At 44.6% G+C, this 20,572-nt stretch overlaps 4 protein-coding genes across 5 annotated transcripts in view; 1 reads left to right on the top strand and 3 right to left on the bottom strand.

Annotated features, from left to right (window-relative positions):
• The window catches only part of IFI35 (interferon induced protein 35), a 9,769-nt gene extending 6,267 nt beyond the window's left edge, over positions 1-3,502 (bottom strand). The window contains exon 1 of the mRNA XM_081115608.1: positions 3,261-3,502. Within this exon, the coding sequence (XP_080971734.1) occupies positions 3,261-3,281 (21 nt within the window). The 5' untranslated portion in view covers positions 3,282-3,502. The remainder of the gene's footprint in view (positions 1-3,260) is intronic.
• VAT1 (vesicle amine transport 1) overlaps positions 1-14,301 on the top strand; it is a 26,959-nt gene extending 12,658 nt beyond the window's left edge. Inside the window, exons 6-7 of one of the 2 annotated variants that reach the window (XM_081115607.1) lie at positions 6,872-6,909; positions 13,984-14,301. In XM_081115607.1, the coding sequence (XP_080971733.1) occupies positions 6,872-6,909; positions 13,984-13,993 (48 nt within the window). In that variant the 3' untranslated portion in view covers positions 13,994-14,301. Of the gene's footprint in view, positions 1-6,871; positions 6,910-7,124; positions 7,257-13,983 lie in introns of those variants that run through there. The other variant, XM_081115605.1, reaches the window with a different exon arrangement.
• Positions 4,948-7,337, bottom strand: RPL27 (ribosomal protein L27). The gene is made up of 4 exons (XM_081115609.1): positions 7,256-7,337; positions 6,110-6,279; positions 5,139-5,249; positions 4,948-5,033 (listed from the first exon to the last, which is right to left on the bottom strand). The coding sequence occupies exons 1-4, from the start codon at positions 7,334-7,336 to the stop codon at positions 4,985-4,987; spliced, it is 411 nt and encodes a 136-aa protein (XP_080971735.1). The 5' UTR covers position 7,337; the 3' UTR covers positions 4,948-4,984.
• On the bottom strand, positions 11,484-20,572 carry RUNDC1 (RUN domain containing 1). The gene is made up of 5 exons (XM_081115604.1): positions 20,036-20,572; positions 16,048-16,206; positions 14,810-15,008; positions 14,012-14,131; positions 11,484-13,588 (listed from the first exon to the last, which is right to left on the bottom strand). Exons 1-5 carry the CDS (start codon positions 20,531-20,533, stop codon positions 12,723-12,725), a joined length of 1,842 nt encoding a protein of 613 aa, XP_080971730.1. The 5' UTR covers positions 20,534-20,572; the 3' UTR covers positions 11,484-12,722.

The raw sequence follows: 20,572 nt of genomic DNA, 5'->3' as shown, positions 1-20,572 counted from the left end.
TGTACAGGACACCGCTCCAACCAACTGAGCCACCTGGCCAGGCACCTGTATTTAATTTTGTTTGGAAGTGGTACCTGGCACATAAATGCTTTGTTGCATGTTTTCTATTTTGATAAAATCCACTTTATAGATGAGCAACCTGAGGTTCATTAAGGTTAACTAATGGGCCAAAGTAAGTCAAACCCAAGGCTATTGAATGCACATGAGGTCAGAGACAGGACTTGGTGGATAAGACTCTGGGTTAGAACAGCATGTGGAGATAGTTGAAGCCAAGAGGATGGAAGAGCTTTCTGAGGAAAAGAGCCTTAAAAATGTAATCTTCGAGGCTATCTGGTCAGGGATCAGGAGACAATGCAGAGAAGAAACAGAAGACTGGTCAGAGATAAGCAGGGTCAGGACCAGGATTGGGAAATGTCAGACAGAAAGGGGGAGGAGGGATGAAACTGAGCTGCAAGGAAATGGCTACCAGAAGGCCCCTCGCTCACTGCTCACTTGCCTGCTCACTCTCAGCGATTAGCATCTACCGTCTGCCAGGCCCCGCTTATTGCCAGGCCCAGTTCTAGGCTCTGGAGATATGGAAGCGAACAAAACAGACAAAACTTCCTTGTGGAATTTACACTCTAGGGACAAGCCAAGCAATAAGCAAAATAAGTAAAATATACATTATATCAGTGATAAATGTTATGGATAAAAACAAAAAGAAGGGAGGACAGAGAATGTTGGAGGACAGTCTTATTTATTTTTTAAAAAAATATGATTTTATTGCCCATCCAGGTGTGGCTCAGCGATTGAGCATTGACCTAGGACCCAGGAGATCATGGTTCGATTCCTGGTCAGGGCACAAGTTATGGGCTCGGTTCCTTGTCAGGGTGCGTGCGGGGATGTTTCTCTCCCATTTCGATGTTTCTCTCTCCCTCTCCCTTCCTCTCTCTCTAAAATCAATAAAAACATATTTAAAATTTTTTTTTAAAAAGATGAGGAATGAAAATGACCACTGAGATTGAGCGACAAAAAAAAGTCCTGGTCAAAAGTTCATGTTCAAGAATTCTTATTATTGTAGCTTTGTTTATTTTTTATTTATTTTCTAAATATATCTTTATTGATTTCAGAGAGAGGGAGAGAGAGAGATAGAAACATCAATAATGAGAGAGTCATTGATTGACTGCCTCCTGCACGCTCCCTACTGAGAATTGAGCCCAAAATCTGGGCACGTGCCCTGACTGGGGATTGAACCGCGATCTCCTGGATCCTAGGTTGACGCTCAGGCACCGAGCCACGCAGGCCGGGCTGCAGCATTGTTTATAATAAAAAAAAGAAAATGTCCAACCACAGATGAATAGCTAAATAAATATAAAATATCATGTAGCAATTAAAAGACATTAATGAAGAACATTTAACAACATGGAAAAATGCTCACAATAAGGCAAAAAAGCAAAATATGAAACTATACATAATGTTGGATCCCTATTCTGTTGATTTAAAAACTTTTAATTCATAAGGATATTTATTAATGCATAAAAATGCATTTAAAAACCCTGGGAAGAGACACCAAAATGTTATTAATAAAGGTTGTCTCTCAATAACGAATTTAGTGTGATTTTAAAAAGTTTCCTGAACCCACTTTCCTTCTTTCCTTTTTAATATGTAAAGGCCCTTTAAAGGAGGTTTAGCAGAGACGCAGGCATGAGGTGGGGGTGAATCAAGATGGTTCTGGGGAACTGGGGTTCTGAAAAGGTTGGTGATAATATTAACAATAATGAACATGTATTGAGCACTCAGCATATGCCAAGCAGTGTGCTAAGTTTTTACTATATTAATTTATGGATTATCTAGTTTGATTCTTGCAGGTAAATATTCTTATGAGGAAGCTTTGCTATCTATCATTCTCATTTTATAGATAAGGCAATGGGGCTTAGGTGACAACTTTAAAATGGCTAATTTGCTCAGGGCCACACAATTGTAGGAACCAGGGTTTAAAATCAGGCAGGTTGGCCCTAGCCGGTTTGGTTCAGTGGTTAGAGTGCCAGCCCATGGACTGAAGGGTCCTGGGTTCGATTCCAGACAAGGGCACGTACCTCAGTTTTAGGCTCGATCCCCGGTGTGGGAGGCAACCAATCAAAGTGTCTCTCTCACATTGATATTTCTCTCTCTCTCTCTCCCTTCCACTCTCTCTGAAAAAATATCCTCAGGTGAGAATTAAAAAAAATAAAACCAGTTAGGTTGGCTTCAGAGACTGCGGTCTTAAGGGGCAAATGAAAAATTTCTAAGTGAGAGATCATCATATTTGTAATGGGGTAGAATCAAGGAAGAAAAGACTGAAGAAACTGGGGAAGGGATGAGATTCGTTGATTCAACAGCCGTTTATTGAGTGTCCACTGAACGCCAAGAACAGTGCTAGGTACTGGGATCAAGTGTGAACAGGCTAGACTGGGGGCCGGTCCTCACAGAGCTTAGTCTGGCAGGAGTGTGGGTGTTCACAGGTCAGGAAACGGTGGACCACAACAGGCAGTGGGAGGCTAACAGTCAGAGGAGGCGCACTTCTTTCTCTGACCTGGAAGAGGGCCCAAGGCTGAGATAGAAGTATGAGGAGGAGGATTTGTTGGGGAAGATCTCAGGAAATAAGAATGTGAGCATCTTTTTCTTTTCTTTTCTTTTTAAAATATATCTTTATTGATTTCAGAGAGAGGAAGGGAGAGAAACATCAGTGATGAGAGTCTACATTGATCAGCTGCCTCCCGCACGCCAACTGGGGACGGAGCCCAAAACCGGGGCACATATCCTGACCAGGAATCGAACCGCAATCTCCTGCATCCTAGATCGATGCTTAACCACTGAGCCACGCCTGGCTGGGCAGCATTTCTTAATTTTTAAAAAGAATATTCTTGTATGTACCCTGACTGGGGATTCAACCAGTTGAACAATGCTCTAACCAACTGAACTATCTGGCCAGGGCCTTAAATGTTTAAGAATCATCATGAGAGCAATTCTTAAAATTTTAGATCACAGAACCCTTTAAGTATCTAATGAAAATTACGGGTTCTCTCTCCAGAAAAATGCATTCACACAAGGAATTCATCAGCTCCTGAGGTGCAGATTATATAGACTTGTCTTTGAGGCAGTGGGTTAGGGAACTAACTCCACTGGGAAAAGGAAATCCCAGCCACACTTGAGATTGACTGGGAGAGGCTTGACCACCCAACACTGCCAAGAAGAGTGCTTCTCTGCTTCTCCCCACCCCCAACACCCTCCTTCTCACTTACGGCATCTTGAGTCACTGACATAGGTCTGGGATCTGGTTGGCAAGAGCCGAGTCTTCAGAACTGGAAACAAAGTGGCAGAATCCACCCGACTGAACTCTTGATTCTACCTTCTGAGACTTGATCTCCCCCAGCAGAGCCTGAAAAGCACTTCAGACGGTTCTGCCTGCGGGCTCTTTGCTTCCACTTTCATTTCAGCTAAATCCCTGCCCATTTGTGCTCACGTGCCCTCCAGTTTTTCCCCCACCCTTGGGAGGAGCCTTCCAGGTCTCCAGTTGACTTCCCGCAGCTATGAGGCCTCAGGGGGAGCTACTTTACTAAATGCAAATGAATCCTGACCCCCATCAACCATGCCCAGCCAGTTAATCCCACCAGAAGCCCACAGGTAGATTTTTGTCTGCTTTGTTAAAGGGTATTTCCCTAGAGCCCAGAATATAGGCACACACAGTCTTTGATAAAACAACTGAGTAACAAGTGCAACAAGGACAAAGCGCCCCCTCTCCTGCCACCAAGTTCACAAAGCTGCCGTAACAGCAGTTGTTGAGAGCTGCACCAGTATGTGCCCAATACTGGTTCTGCTTTGCATAAACTCAATCTTCAAACCCCTCTAAATTCTAGTTTCCCGATTTTACAGATGAGATACTAAACCTCTGAAGTACAGGGGTATATAAACTTGCCCAATGTCACATTACAGGAAGTGAAGCATGTATCCAAACCTGGTTGGACAGTGTTTGAACTTGGGCTTTGAGGCAGAGTGAGAACTTGAATTTTTAGTCAAAGCAGGGTTTAAATTCATTTCCATTTGTGACTGAGTAGACAAACTCATAGGGAGTGTCTTGAGATGCCCAATACTTAAAGGTGAGAGGAGCCAAATTAAAGTACATAAAAGTTATGTTCCCTAGTATTTTCACCTAGCCCAGGGTTTTCATACCAAGAATAACTTACTGAGCCCCTTTCTCACAGTCCCCCACCCCAGGTGGAAGTATGCCAAGTGCCTCAGGCTTGGTAAATAGGTCTCTGGATCCTAGTTTCATCTAGTGACCTGGAGAGCCGATTGCATCCATAAAACAGGGCCACAAGTATCCCAAGCCCCCTTGAAACACACCCTTTCTTGCCAGTCTCTGCTAGCCAGGCTTTTAGGGGACCTCTCCCAGGACCCACTAGGAATGGCTGCTCTGGGCCTCTGTCCCCACCCAGTGTGGTCTCATCAGAGGAGCACCAGTATCACTAGACAACTTGCTAGAAATTCTTACCAACTAAATCTAAATCTAAATCATAGGGTGGGACTCTAGTTTGACAAACCACCAGTGCTAAGGTTTGAGAACCTCAGGTTAGCTCTCAGTCCAAAGTAGCCAGTGCCCACCCACTCAGAGGGGCACTTGGTTGTCACAGTTGGTGGTGAGTGGCTCAGGTTCTTTAAGTACATAATGAGCTGAAGCCAGGGATGCCCAAAAAACTCTGCATCTAAAAATGTCAGCAGTAGGCCTTTTGGGAAGTTTAGTAGGTCACTTTACCCACTGAGAGCAGCCAGATCACTAAAAGATTACTAAGCCGAGGACTAGTTTGTTTCACAAAGGAAGATTAGCTTTTATATTTTTGTATTTTTCCACAGTCCCTCATCCACCAGTCTTTCATCTTATGACTGTTCTCCTTTCCCAGATTAACAATTCATGCAACAGGCAGACATGGGTATTTTTTTAATTTTTAATGACTGAAACAAAAAAGCTCTAAAACCGCAGCTTCTGGAAGAACCATTTGTTCTTGCCGGTCTTGTATCTAGAAGAGAAAAAAGGACACCAGTAAGAGGAACACAGTGACAAATTCCCTTCATGGGAATTAGGAACACCATACCCCAACATCCACCATCAAAGCCCAACTTACCTCTCTTCGAACTTGACCTTGGCCTCCCGTCGGGCCTTGCGTTTCAGAGCAGGGTCTCTGAAGACATCCTTGTTGACAACAGTTTTGTCCAAGGGGATATCCACAGAGTACCTGGGGACAATGGTGGGGAGGTAGGATCAGCCAGTGTGCTGCCAGGGCCTTCAAAGTCACCCAAGTCCTTCCTCCTGGGACACTGGAATACCAGGATCTGACTCCATAGGAGTAATCAATAAACGCTGTTCCAAAGTCCTGATGATAGTTTTTGGAAATCTCCAATGTTAACAGACTCATTTACATAGATCTAAGCCACCGGAAAACTTCAAAATTCAATCTTAATTTTCCCAACTACTCATTTTCTAGCTAAGAACCATCACTGTATTAGAACTTTACTTTGATCCCAGTGGGTGGCTAACTTTCTATTTGGAGCCACTGTACTTAGTACTGTTCAAGTTCTGCCTAGGCAGGGTGTCCCATTATGACAATGCAAAAGCCAGGGCGGCTAGCTACTTCAATCTTGCAGCTTTCCAGCACCTGAGAAATGGCTCTGCTATTTTAGGCTAGCAAACTAAGGCACATGCTGCTGAGTTGTGACAATTATTGCTCAGGACTTTCAAATCTTGTATTCTTTTAAAACCCTTACATCAGAATGGTGTATGCACCACACAATACTGTGAAAGGCCAGGAACTAAAGGGCCAGGTAGTCAAGTGAAATTGAGGGAGACTCGCTCTCATTTGTTCACCACTTTTGATAGCTTATAATAGCTATTCATGAGAATGGAACAATGGAAGAAGGCAGGCCAGATTCCATGCCCGTGTTTACTGTGGATGGAAACAAATCTTTACTCAACACTTAGAAAGACGAAGAGCAAGCTCAGAAGAGATTTCCCCCCACAACGGAATGGCTGTAGAGTTGTTTCCTTATGGGGGTGGGGTGGGGTTGTCACATTTATTCCCATTCTTGAAATGCTCACCTCGTCGGCATGAGGTGATTGTAGTTATAAACTTTCACAAAAGACTTGATCTTTGACCTCTTGGCAATTTTCTTCTTGCCCATGGCAGCTGTCACTTTGCGGGGATAGCGGTCAATTCCAGCCACCAGAGCATGGCTGTAGGGGCGATCTGAGGTGCCATCGTCAATGTTCTAAACGAGCAAGAATTACATTTGTTATCAACCTACAGCATACTTAGGCCCCGTGCTAGATGTAGGTACAGCATGTACAGAAAGGTTACCCCCACCCACAGGTCTCTGAGACCTACTATCTTACAGAGAAAAACCACACAAAACAGACACTAAGTGCTATGCTAGATGCCCAAAGAGTAGTAAGGGTCAGGGTGTGGTATTCATGCTGCCCAGGAAGAATCTGGAAAGGCTTCTGGGAGGTCAGAGATTTTAAAATAACAACAGTTAACATTTATGAAGTGCTTGCTACTGCCAAGCACTGGTTCTTAAGACTTTACAAGTCTTAACTTCCTCTAGGATTCCACTGCTAGTAAGGGGTAGCGGCAGGATTCCAAAACTGGCAGCCTAACTCCAGAAACCAGTCTCAAGTAGGTGAGGGAAGGGGAATCAGGAATACCAGCGTCCCCCAAACAGCTAAAAGCAGTGCTGTATGTGGTCACAGTTTAGGGAGAGTTCAACAGGCTAAAAGATGTAGGTAAAAGGCAAATAGTGAAGCGCTAAAATATGCTAAATGACCATTTTTCAGTAGAAACAATTTCTCCATTTTCTACAGAATCCCAGCGGCAGCACTTACTACCTGTTTAACTTCAGGTAAGTGAACATCTCTAAACCTCAGCAGTAGAAAGGAATCCTCGATGGTTACTGCAAAGATTGGCCATGAAAACACCTGTAAGGCCGTGTGCCAGGCACCAAACAAGCGTTGAATAAATGTTGGCCAATATTATTATTTAAAGTCTCTTTGGTAGAGGACGCGTTCTGTGTTAGGTGCCCAATTCGACTCGTTTTTATTTTCCATCTTCCAAAAGCCATCAAGCATTCACCCCACCCCTACACGCAATGTTCAATGGCTCAACTAGTTCTTGGTTTCCAAGCTTGCCGTCCTCCGAAACCGGCCGATCGCGGGAAACACGGGGTTAGAGGCTCGCGAGGATAGTACCTTCACGATGACCGCTTTGCGTCCGGAGTAGCGTCCGGCCAGGACCAGCACCACCTTCCCGGGTTTCATAAACTTGCCCATTTCTGCAGAGAGGAACAAGGGGGCCACTCAGAAATTCGCAAGCCCAGGCTGCGGGCTCGGAACTTCAGGCTGCGCTTACTATCCTCTTGGCCCAGGCCGCCCGCAGGCCCCGCTCACAGGACTCTGGCTACGAAGCCGCCGGAGACCGAGGAATGGAACGGACTCGAAACCGCCCCACAACTCGACCCCCAAGCCGCGGATGGCGGCGGATTGGAAGACCCTCCCCAGGCATCTCTACTCACCGAAGGTAGCCACTCGGGCCTAGAGCAGAAAGGAAAGAACCGCACTTCCGCTAACCTTTCACCCCGGGGAGGTGACCTCACTTCCTGTACCGCCCCTTAAGCCTCGGCCCGCCTGTTGCGGGGCGCTCAGGCTCTGAGTTGCTGGCGGAAGAAGCTACTGTGGGGAAAGCAGGTCCTGGCCGCTCACTTATTCAAATCAAACTTTATTAGCAGATCCAGCAGTAGAAAAGAGCCGAGGAGAGCAGTCCATCGCGTACGGATGAAAGAGCAAGGAAGGCTTGTACGCTCGCGGCCTTTTGGTTCAGCTGCTCCGCTGCTTCTGTAGTTCCTTTCTGTGGCGCTAGGAGGGGGACACAGTTTGAAATTTGCTTTTTTGCCTTGGAATAGTCAGGAACAAAATAGGACATTTTTTTTAGTGCCCACTGTGTGAACTGTTGTTAGTCGTAAGGAGGGAGAGACGAACACCAATCAAGCAAGGGTACTTGCCCCCAACATTTAGAGTTTCCTGATGTTATAGACATTACAGACTAGAACAAGGAGGTGAAGGACGATGGCGACAGCAGCTGTTTACCCTGTACCAAGTCGCGGTAATCTATTTACGTGTATTCTCTCATTTGATCCTCATCACAACACTAGGAGATAGGTACTATTCTCTCCATTCTCCAGTTGAAGAAACTGTGTCTTAGAGAAAGTAATTTGCCCAAAGTTCACAGCTAGTAAGTAAGTGGTGGAGCTGGAACACAGACTCAAGCAGCCCTGCTGAGCCTATCCTGTTTACCCTGTCACCATACTGAGCACCTACCCAATGTAGGTAAGTCGATAGCCTATTTAATTCTCACAACTCTGAATCTTGGCTATTTTCTTCCCATTGAGACATGAGGAAACAGATTCAGAGAGGGTAAGTTACCACAGGTTGAGCCTGATCAGTAGCATAGATGGAATTCAAATTTAGGTTTGAACTAGTTGGCTCTCAAACTGAATAATTTTCCATCACTCACTGGAAGTGTTTTTAGGTGGTTCTTTAGGTGTCTTCCGAGATCAAAAGAAAGCAGCTTTTGCTCATCCGAACGTTGAAAAATCTGTAGGGTTGGTCTTGGGCAAGATGTGGGACAAATCAGGGTTTCATCAATTCTTTTCTTGAGGTTCTCTAGGGACCAATTTTTCCCTGCAGGCTTCAGGACCTCATTTCAATGGTTTATCACCCTAATTATGTACTTATATTTCTACATTCAACTAAAATATTTTCTACTTTAATTTGGAATATGACATTTTAGAGTTGGACGGGACCTCAGAGATCTACCCTGGCCTCTAAAAGATGACAGTTCTACAGCAGCAAAGTCACAGAATTGGTGACAAAAAATGAGGTCTTCCCATTTCCAACCCAGTGTTCTTCCCACTATAATGCACTACGCTGTCCATTTTTACTTCCATGGTCTTCTCTCAGCCTCTTTATCTTTTTCTGCCTTTTTTGCTGTTGCTCCATTGGAAAATAGAAACCAAACCCTGAAATCGTATCGTTGCCTGGACTCTTCTCACAACACTCTCCGAATCAAATTAGTAACTAAACCCTGTGAATTTTGCCTCACGTCTTTGAAGCCTTTTTCCTGTCCTTTTCCACCTGCTCCCTAACTAATCCAGCCTCAGTTCTTTTTCTTCTCCAGTCCCTCCTCAAACTTTTGTGTGGGTTAGAATTGCTTGGGGTGCTTATTAAAGATGTATCTCCAACCCAAGAGATTCCAGTTCAGGTCTGGAGTGGACCCATATGATGTGTAGATCTTGAGGAACGTCCCTAAACACAACTCTCAAGTCCACCACTTACCTGCTTGAAACACTTTGTTGGCTCTCCACTAAAGTTTGAACTCCCACACCTCTCGGTCAGCATAAATTCCTGACTCCTCCATACCCTTCCTTTGCCCCTTGAGTTCCATCCAGCTCAACTACTCAAAGTTCAACCTCTTCTGAGCCCTGGAGTCTTTACTCAGGCTGTTCCACATGTCTTTATTCTTCACTGCAGCCAGGCAAAATCCTATCCATCCTTCAAGGCCACTTCAGAATTCTCCCAAGCAGAATTAATCTCTTCCATGTTCCCTCAGCAATCCAGTCCATACTTATCTTTGTTATAGAATATATCTTAGTTGATTTGGATCAGCATTTCTCAAAGTGTGGTCCCCAGACCAGTAGCAGCAACAAAACCTGGGGACTTGTTAGAAATGCAAATTCTCAGGCCCCACTTCAGAGCTACTAAATAAATCATTCTGGGGATGGGACCCAGCAATTTAACGAGCTACCCAAATCTTCATTTGGCTTGGTGTCTCCTTAGCTAGGTATGTGTTCCCTGAACGCAGGGAGGTTTTTTCCTAATATGTCTTTATTGATTTCAGAGAGAGGAAGGGAGAGATAGAAACAGCAATAATTAGAGTCACTGGCTGCCTCCTGCACGTCCTCCACTGGGGGCTGAGCTCACAACTCGGACATGTGCCCTGACCAGGAATTGAATCATGATCTCCTGGATCCTAGATCAGTGCCCAACCGCTGAGCCACGCCTGGCTGGGCATGTTTGTTTGTTTGTTTTTAATCTCCTCAGTATCTAGCCTGGCCCAGGCAGTTGGCAGGCATGCAATAATGAATAAATGCACCTCAGAAATCTTTACAACAGACCTTGCACTTTCATTGGATACATATCCATGGCTCTTTTTCAATCTACACTTGCATACCCTTAGACCTGGGCTGCCTGTTCCTCCTCTCCTCCGTTGTCCTGTCAGTCTCACCCCAAGCCAAGGCAGAGCTGTCCTGTTATATAATGCAAGTGGTATCAGTGAGTAGCAGATTACCTGGCGGCTGATGGGATTGTCTCTGTGTTTACACATTTTTGTCTCATGAAGAACTCAGCAGAGCAATGGCTGTCTGCCCATCTCCCTGCAGCCTAGTCCTTTGGCAGGTGAAATTTCTGGCAGGTATGTAAAAAATACCTTCTCTTCCCTGAAGTGACGGTAGAGTGAGGGGGTGGAAAAAAGAGAGAACAAAAGATCTAGAAGCAGCATGATACAATGAGGTTACATCATAGAGTATAAAGACCATAGGATATGGCTCAGCCTGGCGTGGCTCAGCAGTTCAGCGTCGACCTAGGATCCAGGCAATCAGGGTTCAATTCCCGGTCAGGGCACATGCCCGGGTTGCAGGCTCAATCCCCAGTCGGGGGCGTGCAGGAGGCAGCTGATCAATGATTCTCTTATCATTGATGTTTCTCTCTCTCTTCCTCTCCTTTCCTCTCTGAAATCAATAAAGATATATTAAAAAAAAAAAAAAAGACCATAGGATATGGATTCAGGCAACTCGAGTTCAAATCCTAGCTCATCATGTAAACCTAGGCAAAATATTTAACCTTTCTGCAGTTTAGTTTCCTTAGCTATAAAATGGGGATATTGTCCTGCCTTACAAATAATGAGAATTAAGTTAGGATAACACAAACAAAAATGCTTCCCATGATGCTAGCACAAAGCCTTAATACAAATTAGTTTTTTATTAGAAAAAGATAATACTGGGGTGATTCAGGGCTATGCCATATGGCTATAGCAATTATTACCCACCCTAAATGATATCCAGACAAATGGGTTTAAAAGTGCCAATTCCAAAAGTGGCAGGTGTGGCGACATCTGCTGTGGGGATAGGACTGCAGGTCTGGGTGAGGTGGGATGATAAAGCCAAGGGCACTTTTTAATGAATTTATTCAGGGAGAAAAAAACTACCACCAAAGCTGAGTTGATCCAGGTCAGAGGTCAGAGAAGAGGCAGAAAGGCCAGGAGCCAGACATAGCTCAAAGAAATTATCTGGATCAGATGGGCTGATAATGCCCAGATGGACTTATAAATCAAAGCCAAGGGGCTCTAAGGTCTTTACAGAGAATCTACACAAAATACTAGATTTTATTAGCAACCACAGATAATCATTTCTCACAACATTTTACATTTATTCTGCTTCACACAGGAGAACTAATTCTAATGAATTCTCAATACATCTTAAATAACATGTTGCTGGAAAAAATAAGGTTAAGATGCACTATGCAATAGTGCAGACATAAAGTGCAGCTGCCAATTTAATACATGAAATAACGCTGAATCAGTAGAAGGGAACCCATTTGGTTTTCTAGAAAGTGATACAATTTGTCCATCTTTGGTCAGTCCTGGAATAGTATGATATACAAACTAAAAAGGCTAAAATACGGAGGACCAAAGTGGACCGTTCTAGAGTCTGTTTTACAATGAAGTGTTCAATAGCGATCTCCCATGGTTCTCACCCCCATTGTAGTACCAACTGCATGATCAGACCTCCTCCATCATCCAGCCTCCAGGACAAGTGGAGTCACAGCCCAGGAAGAAGTTGCTGCTGCTCACTGATGTGTTTTCCTGTCCACACTTGATTCAGTGGCAAGGGTTCTCTTGAGAGGTATACCTCTAACACATCTACTTCTCAGAAGACTGGCAGCGTATCATTGGGAGGTGCACAGAGGAAAGGTTACTTGCCAGAGGACATGGTACTGGAGAATGGTTGTCATTCCTTACAAACAACCCTCTCCAAAACAAAAAAAAACCATTGTCTGTGCTGTAAGAAGAGAACCACCTTGTCAGGAACAGACTTCAGTTCTTAACTCTATATGAAAAAGGACTCATATTAAAATTAACTTGTGGTTAACTCCCTTAGAAATGCTAGTTTCAGAATATTCCCATTCCTAGTTTTAGAAGCAGCTATGGAGTATACAGCCTCCCCTGACCTTGGCTCCCAACTTAACCAATAGTAGCCTTAAGTCAAATGTCTTCCAGGACCAACGACTCACTCATATTGTCACTCATTATCATAAAGAGAATGGTTAGAGAAACCTGGATTTTCTAAAATTTAGACCTAGCATGAGGAGTTGGTACATTAACTATGTACCATGACTAATTTCTTTTACAGAGGCTCAAACATATGTGCCACATGTACACTGTGGTTACACACCAGGGAAGAACCTTTAAATAAAACAGACTTTGCAGTCATTTGGCAAGGGAAAAACATCTTTAACCCTTCCTCCTACTCTCTGTTCCTATCTTAGAAGACTAACCATCTGTCTTTACTGAACAAGGTGCTGGGGTAGAGCCAGGGCACTCTCATCAAAAGGCATCTTTGATGTTCTTGAGCTGGCGCACAGCCAGGTCTACAGGGAGGTTGAACTTGAGGCTGCTGAGGCGACTGAGCAGGTTGAGGGCACTCTCAAATCCTGTGTGTGCCATGTAGCTCCAAGGCTGGTAGTGGCACTCAATGAGCGACACTGACTTGCAGATAAGGTTCACCCAGGACACGAGACGCTGCTCATTCAGTGCCATGCACACTAAGGCCTTCAACTCTGAGTCTGCGCTGCGCTTAAAAGGGTCGTGCTCCGTCAGTACCATATGGATGGCTGTCAGTAGACTCTGCTTGGGGGTCATAGCAGTGCCTCCCATAACAGGCAGGGCAAAGGACTGGGAGAGCTTTCGGGCTGGGGATTCCACATAAGCGCGGCCATTCTTAGCATGGTAGTACTTTACAAAGAGCTCCCAGGGGTGCATGGCCTCGGGGGCTGAGGAGAAGGCTGGCAGCAAACAAGCAATGGGGGCCATGACAAGGCTCATCCCTGGTGAGGAGGCATACAGTCCATGGGCCAGAAGGTCCCTCACAGCCACTGTCAGCTCCTTTCGCACAGCTGTAGTCAGCTCGTCCTTGCCTCCCAGAGAGAGGTCCTGGAGGTTGGCAGAGGTGATGACGTGGTCGTATGGTTGGTGCCTTAAGGCTAGCTGCTTCACTCTGTCTACTGACACCTCCAACCTCTTCAGTAAGGGAGAGTAGTCCCTGTCAGCCTGGCCCCTTGGCCACAGGGTTTGCGGGATGTGGCCTGTGGCACAACCAAACTGGCTAACAGCAAAGATCTGGAGCACTGCCAGTGCTCGCCGCATCAGGTGCAGCCCCGTCTCCCGGACTTTCTTCACATCTTCTGCCTTTGCTGTTTAGAAAACACAGTAACTCATGAGTTAGGGCCATAATGGCACAGAGGTACATTCAACAAGTCACAAGCTGAGATCAAGTCTTGCTTTTGAGCTATATATGGGTCTCACATGAAGCCAAGAGCCACCTAGGATATCACTGGACTTACTCTTTTAAGGTAAGGATATCACTGGGCTTCCCTTTCTTTGGTTAGTAACAGCTATATTGAAATATAATTCACATACCATATAATTCACCTATTTAAAGTGTACAATTCAGTGGTTTTTAGTATATTCACAGAGTTGTGTATCCATCATCCCCAAAATAAACCCTGTACCATTAGCATTTCCCACTACCCTTCTTCCCAACCTCCCAAGCCCTCAGCAACCACTAATCTACTTTCTGTCTCTACAGATTTGCCTAATCTGGGAGCTGTACTTACGTTTGCTGTTTCCTGGAGGCAGTCTGCTGCTACCAGTTCTGGTGGCTCCATTTCCTGTCTTCCCACTGGCCTTGCACTCACAATGTCCATTATCTGTCTGCAATGGGCTTCCCACTTCATCTGTAATCAGAAGTTACAAAAAGAAGATACTTCTTTAGCCCCATGATGGCAGATTTTTAAAGGAAGAATATTTATTAGTGTCTCCTACATGACAAGACTTACAATGTATTTTATTTGTGTAAAACAGTGACTGGCATATAGTAGTTGGCTCAATAAATATTTGCTGAATGAAGGAAACATGAATCATTTTATGGGTGAGGAGAGTGGGACTAAAGAGGTTAGGAACCACCCAGCTGGCATGGCTCAGTGGGTGAGCATCGACCTACGATCCAGGAGATTGTGGTTCAATTCCTAGTCAGGGCACATGCCCAGGTTTTGGGCTTGATCCCCAGCAAGGGGTGTGCAGGAGGCAGCTCATCAATGATTTTCTCTCATCATTGATGTTTCTGTGTCTCTCTCCCTCTCCCTTCCTCTCTCTGAAATAAAAAAATAAAAATAAAAACATTTAAAAAAAATCTATAGAAAAAAAAAAAGGTTAGGAACCTGCCCAAGGACATGAAGCCAGTAAATGGCAGAGTTGAGATTTTAGCTATTTGGTTCTAAAATCCATGTTCTTTCTACTTGAGCATGCTGGCTCCCTTACTAAGTGATCAAACTGCTTAAACAGTACATCAAGACTGGCACCTTTAGGTATTTAGTACTTATAATTATCACAACATCTGTCCACCCTCCTCTGACCTTGGATGAAGTTGATGAACATCTCGAGGTCTCGAATCTGAGTTTTCAGCTGCTCAACCAACTGTTCTTTCACTCGGGCTGGATTTACAATCTGAGCCACAGCTGCGTCCACACGTTGCCGAAGCTCTTCAGTGGACAGTGAACTGATGTCCTCATTCAGATTCATGTCCAGTTTCTTTATTAATTCATCTATGACCACCTATCAACACCACAAGCAATGAGCACACCCTTTGGAATTTTCAGGGAGGTGGTTAGGAAGAAAGAGAATCTTTACTGGTATACCTTCTACTCTTATATAGAAATCAAAGACACACAAAACTATCAAATTTGTGAGAGAAATGATGCAACTGCTGATCAAGGCAAGGACAGACGCTTTACTTCTCTGCAAGTAACAAGGACCTTTGATTCCTGTCTGACAGAAGTGGTTTCTCTAACTGCAAATGTTCTACCAGACTAGGCAACTTTCACTCAGGCGACCAACAGTGTGAATAATCCGTAGTGGCTGATAACCCAAAAAGTCTCATACTTAGCTTTCCCCAGGGTCTCCAAGAGAAAAAAATGTTTACAAAACATCAAGGTACACGACAGCCAAAATATCCTAATGACAATATTAGGAACAATGAAATCTAGGTCGTGTAACTCCAGCCCAGGCAGAGAAATAGCCACATCACAGGGAGAGGCAAACATGTAGGGAAGGCTCTATTTCTACCAGCAGATTTACCCGTCTACCCAGATGTTGCTTAAATAAATACAGCATTAAAGTCAGTCTGGATTTCTGGCATACTTATCAACTGGTTATGGGGGAAAAAAGCTAGTTTACATTGTATGATATGCCCAAGTAGAAATGTTTTAATGATCAAATGAAAGAAAGTATAACTGTTATTATTCTGTATTACTATTACTATTCATAACCACCAATAAAAAGGTAGAGCTCAATCATCATATGAAGCTTTGGAACGCATGTTTCCATGTATGAATAAAGACTGGCCCCCACCCTGCCAGCATGGCTCAGCGGTTGAGCATCAACCTATAATCCAGGAGATCTGGGTTGGATTCCCGGTCAGGGCACATGCTCAGGTTGCAGGTTCGATCCCCAGCAGGTGATGTGCAGGAGGCTGCCGATCAATGACTCTCTCATCATTGATGTTTTTATCTTGCTCTCCCTCTCTCTTCCTCTCTAAAGTCAATAAACGCTGGAAGGAACAAACTAACCTTAGGCAGTGGTGTTATCTACTTACCCGCTGTCTTTCCAAGACCATGGACTGTGGCAGGGAATCGTAATTGCCCTCTTGATAGGCAAATGTTTCCAGGTCATCTAGCTGGGTTTTGAGCTGCAGTATCAGTTCCTTCTGCTTCTCCCTTTGGATTTCCAGACGTTCCCGTTTCTCCTGATCACTCTAAGATGAGAAAATACTTAGGTTTATTTCACAGGAAATTTCAGGATACATGAAGAATCCTCTCAAGCCAATAATGACTAACAAAATATAAAATGCTTCCAAATAATCCAGATGAAGTATGGAATATATAAGGTAGGCTAAAAAATAAGAATTATTATTTCATACAGGGAAATTTATTAAATGTTTTTTCTTTACAATGGGGCCTTTTGTTAAGATTGCCTTTTCCCCCCACAAAGGTCTAGTTAAGATTGAGACAACTTATCTTAGCCAAGACAGCTTCCCAAGAATTACCCATGACATCCTCTATAGTCAATTACCACAGAACAACTCCTGAATATTTTCTGCAGAGAATCTGGAGGTAAGGGTGTAGAGAAAGGCTTTATAACTCATAACCAGTTTTTTTAAGATTCAAAGCCCACTCAATGTTTTATAGATGTCTTCAAAATCAAAAGAATAAACGCAGATACCTGGGGCAATAAATAAAATCCAAAGCTAAGTAATGGGGGTGGGAAGGTAACAGTGTTTTGATTTTTTTAAATATACTTTTTTTTTTAACTTTAATTTTTTTTCTTAATCCTCACCCTAGGTTATTTTTTCCATTGCTTTTCAGAGAGAGTGGAGGAGGGGAAAAGAGAGAGAGAGAGAGAGACATTGATTGGTAGCCTGCAAATGAGGTACGTGCCGTTGGCTGGAATGGAACCCGAGACCCTTTGGTCTGCAGGATGACGCTCTAACTACTGAGCCAAACCGGCCAGGGCGGTAACAGTGTTTTTTAAAAAAAATGTCTGGTAAGTTTCCCTGAGCAGTGACTCCTTTTCCCACTATTGACAACCAGGTAGTTTCCGCATTTAAATTATTATAATCCCTTCAGGGTGGCCAATATATACTCAAACATTGCTTCTTCCATGCCTTTCTTGAGTATCAAAATAAAGCAAACCAGCAAATCATGCAAGAATAAGGCTGCATTTTAAACTAGAAGTCTACAGGATATTAAATTTAACCTTAAAATGGTACTTACCAAGCCCTCCAGAAGTAAGGTATGAGAGAGAACAAATGGAAAACAACAAATTAACTTTTTGTTCAAGTTATTTAAAAAGCAATGCTCTTACTTTACCCTTAGTCAACAAGAAAGCAAGCCTTTTTTCAGGATACTCCCTCTCCAATCCTTTCTGAGTGTTGTGGTGTTTTCTTCTGTTCCTCTTTCTGTCTTAGTGCAGGCCTAGCTATCCTTTCTTTAAAAGGTTTCCTTGATTTCCCCGAGCAGAACTGATTGATCATTTCTTCCACTCTATTTTGTACACACTTCTACTCTAGCTCAAGTCACATTATAATTATTTGTTTAGGATTCTGTCTCCCCCAGTCTATGAACTCCTTACAGGCAAGGGCCTTGGCTTTGCACCCTCAAGGCCTAGCACAGCGTCTGGCACAAGGTAAGCTCTCAATACACATTTGTTTTATGCTACTGAATCACGTACAGAACAACCCATTCCAAACACAATAGTACCCCCTTATCTGCAGTTTCACCTTCTGCGGTTTGTTACCTGCAGTCAATGGAGGTCCAAAAATATTACATAGAAAATTCCAGAAATAAGCAATTCAAAAATTTTTAACAGTGCACTGTCCTGAGTAGTGTTATGAAATCCTGAGCCTGAATCATCCCTTTATGCAGACTATGCAGGTATCCACGCTGTAGCCACCACCCACCTATCAGTCACTTAGTAGTTGTTCTGGCTATATTGACTGCTTGTGTTCAGGTAACCTGTATTTTACTTACTAACGGCCCAACGCCATTCACATAACTTTTATTACAGTATATTGTTGTAATTGTTCTATTTTCTTCTTATTGTTAATCTCTTATTGTACACACAAGAGATTTATAATTTAATTTATAAGTTAAACTTTATCATAGGTATGTATATATAGGAAAAAACATAGTATATATTCAGTACTACCCAAGGCATCAGGCATCCACTGGGGGTCTTTGAAAGAATTCCCCTAGGATAAGCGGGGACTACTATAATGAACTCTGACTAGAGGAAGTTGTCTAACCAGCTCAAGGAGCAAGAACTGGGTAAACTTTGTGTTTTCATTGTAGCCCAACTTTATGAAACCAAGAAACAAACAAACCAGCTATAAATCCTGATTCCGTTTTGATGAGGATGTCCGCTGAACTTTGTCACTTGCCATAATGGTACTATTTATTGGAATGTGAGCAAACAAGCTTAATAGGATAGAACAATGAGCTCTGCTGCAAGACAGGAAATAAATAATTTCCAGTATGAAGTGAGATAAAATACTGGTTTTAAAAAAGTCAAGAACTGCTAAGAAGTAAATCATTTGGTTTACACATATCCTCCACTTGGGCGCTACCTGTTCATGTGTCAATATATGCACACAAAATTACAGCTGCTTATTAGGTATTTTTGAGTCCCCCCCCCCCCAAAGTTGTACTCTGTTTCTGCAAGTGAAAATGACAACCAAAAGAGCAAGTCCACAGAGAACCTTTGGTGCTCCTCACACCTGAGCAGGGCTTGGCCACAGTAATTCTTTCTACTCTTTCTCTTCCTTAAGAGTCCGGCAATTTGAGGTGGCCGCTCCTTGTTTGCGCAAGGAGCTGTGCGTATGTGGAGAGAAGGGTGGAACAATAAACACTGCACTGCACTGGAACTATTTCAGATCAGAATAATTCAGTATCTGTTACTGATAAGTCTTCTGGTTAAAATCAATTTAAGTGGGAAGAAAGCCACATGTGGATTGTAACTTTAAACAATATAAAGGTGGAGAAAATACAGAGTCTCTTTAACATCTATCTACAGCTGGGCACTTCCAGAGATTCAAAGACTGTAAGAAAACGTTCCCCTGGTGTGATACACTGACTCTCATAACTTCTTGAGGTAGGCTAACTAAAAGAATCTTGTCAGATACTAGAGGAACCTCACTTAGAATACCTAATTATTAAGCAGGATGGGGAAGAAGTTTTAAAATACCAGCATTAGAAAATTCATGCAATCACTTGTTTCGTTGTTGTTTTTTGTTAATCCTCACCCCAGGATATTTTTTCCATTGATCTTTAGAGATAGTGTGTGGGGTGGAGAGGGTGAGTGAGAGAGAGAGGAGAGAGAAACGTCGATGACCGATTGGTTGCCTCCCACACGGGCCCTGACCGGGTGGCATGGAACAAACCTGGAACCCAGGTACATGCCCTTAACTGGGAATCCAACCCGCGACCCCTTGGGTGCGCAAGCCCACGCTCTGCCACTGAACATCACCGGCCAGGGTTCATTTGTGTTTCTTTTAATTACTAAGATACCCTGCTGTTCACCAAAGCCCTCACTCAGACAAGAGTCTAAACATTAAAGATTCTCTAGATTCCAGGAAAGCACGGACAGAGTAGATCTAATTTTCCATGATCTCCAATTCACTCGCTCTTCACCAGCCAATTTTGCCAATCTCCAGGGTCGGGGCACTCTATCAGCAAATGTGCCAGGACTTCAGATATTTCATAAGGTGAAGGCAAGGTGAGCGGAAGCAGCAAGGCTTTGATTAATTGCTCTGTTGCCCTCGGAACACTGTCTTCGCTTACAGCTTCTCTGCTCTTCACGTCATCACACCTTCGATGGACACCTCTCAGCACAGGTTCCCAGGCCTCAGTCCTTTTGCCCTTCAGCGGACCCCTCACACCTGTCGTCTCAATCTTCATGTCTCGGACGCGCGTACTCACCTACACGGGTGGGCTTCTCACCACTGCTACCTCCATCCTCGTCAGCATCGCCACCCACCCAGCCCCTCCTATTCCCACATCCCTCGGGCCCTGGCCCCAGCTGCTTACCTGGTCCTCGCCCCGCAACTGTGGCCGGTGCCCCGGAAGCCCGTCGCTCTCGTCGCTCGCGGGGTCCTCGGGCTCCCCATAACCCAGGACGTGAGGGCAGCCGCGGAAGGCGAAGTCCTCGAGCTCGCGCAGGAGGCGCTGCTGCTCCGCCGGCGCCCCGCGCACCACCTGGCGCAAGCGGAACTGCACCTGCGCAAAGTGTGAGGACAGCGCGAGCAGCGCTGAGTCCAGCTGCCGCCGCTCGGCCCGCAGCCGCCGCAGCGTCCGGCCAGGCGAGTCTGGCGGGGAGCACGGGGCCGCACCGGGTTCCTCGGCAGCCACCTCTTCCGAGAATGCAGTCGCCCCAGGCCCGGCCTCCGCCACCGCCCCCACCGGGGCCCAGCGCACTGTCTCGCACGGTGACAGTGACTCCTCTTCTTCCTCCTCTTCGTCCTTCGCCTTCAGTCCAACGGCAGCCACCACCGTTACCGGCTCCGAAGCTACTTCAACAGCCGCCATCTTCCCGGAAACGCCGTCGCACGTCAGCTGCGCCCCCTT

Source organism: Miniopterus schreibersii, assembly GCF_964146895.1.
Source record: "Miniopterus schreibersii genome assembly, chromosome: 16".
Lineage (NCBI taxonomy): Eukaryota > Metazoa > Chordata > Mammalia > Chiroptera > Miniopteridae > Miniopterus > Miniopterus schreibersii.
Note: the sequence above shows the minus strand (reverse complement) of the source record. Positions and strands in the feature narration are given on the sequence as shown.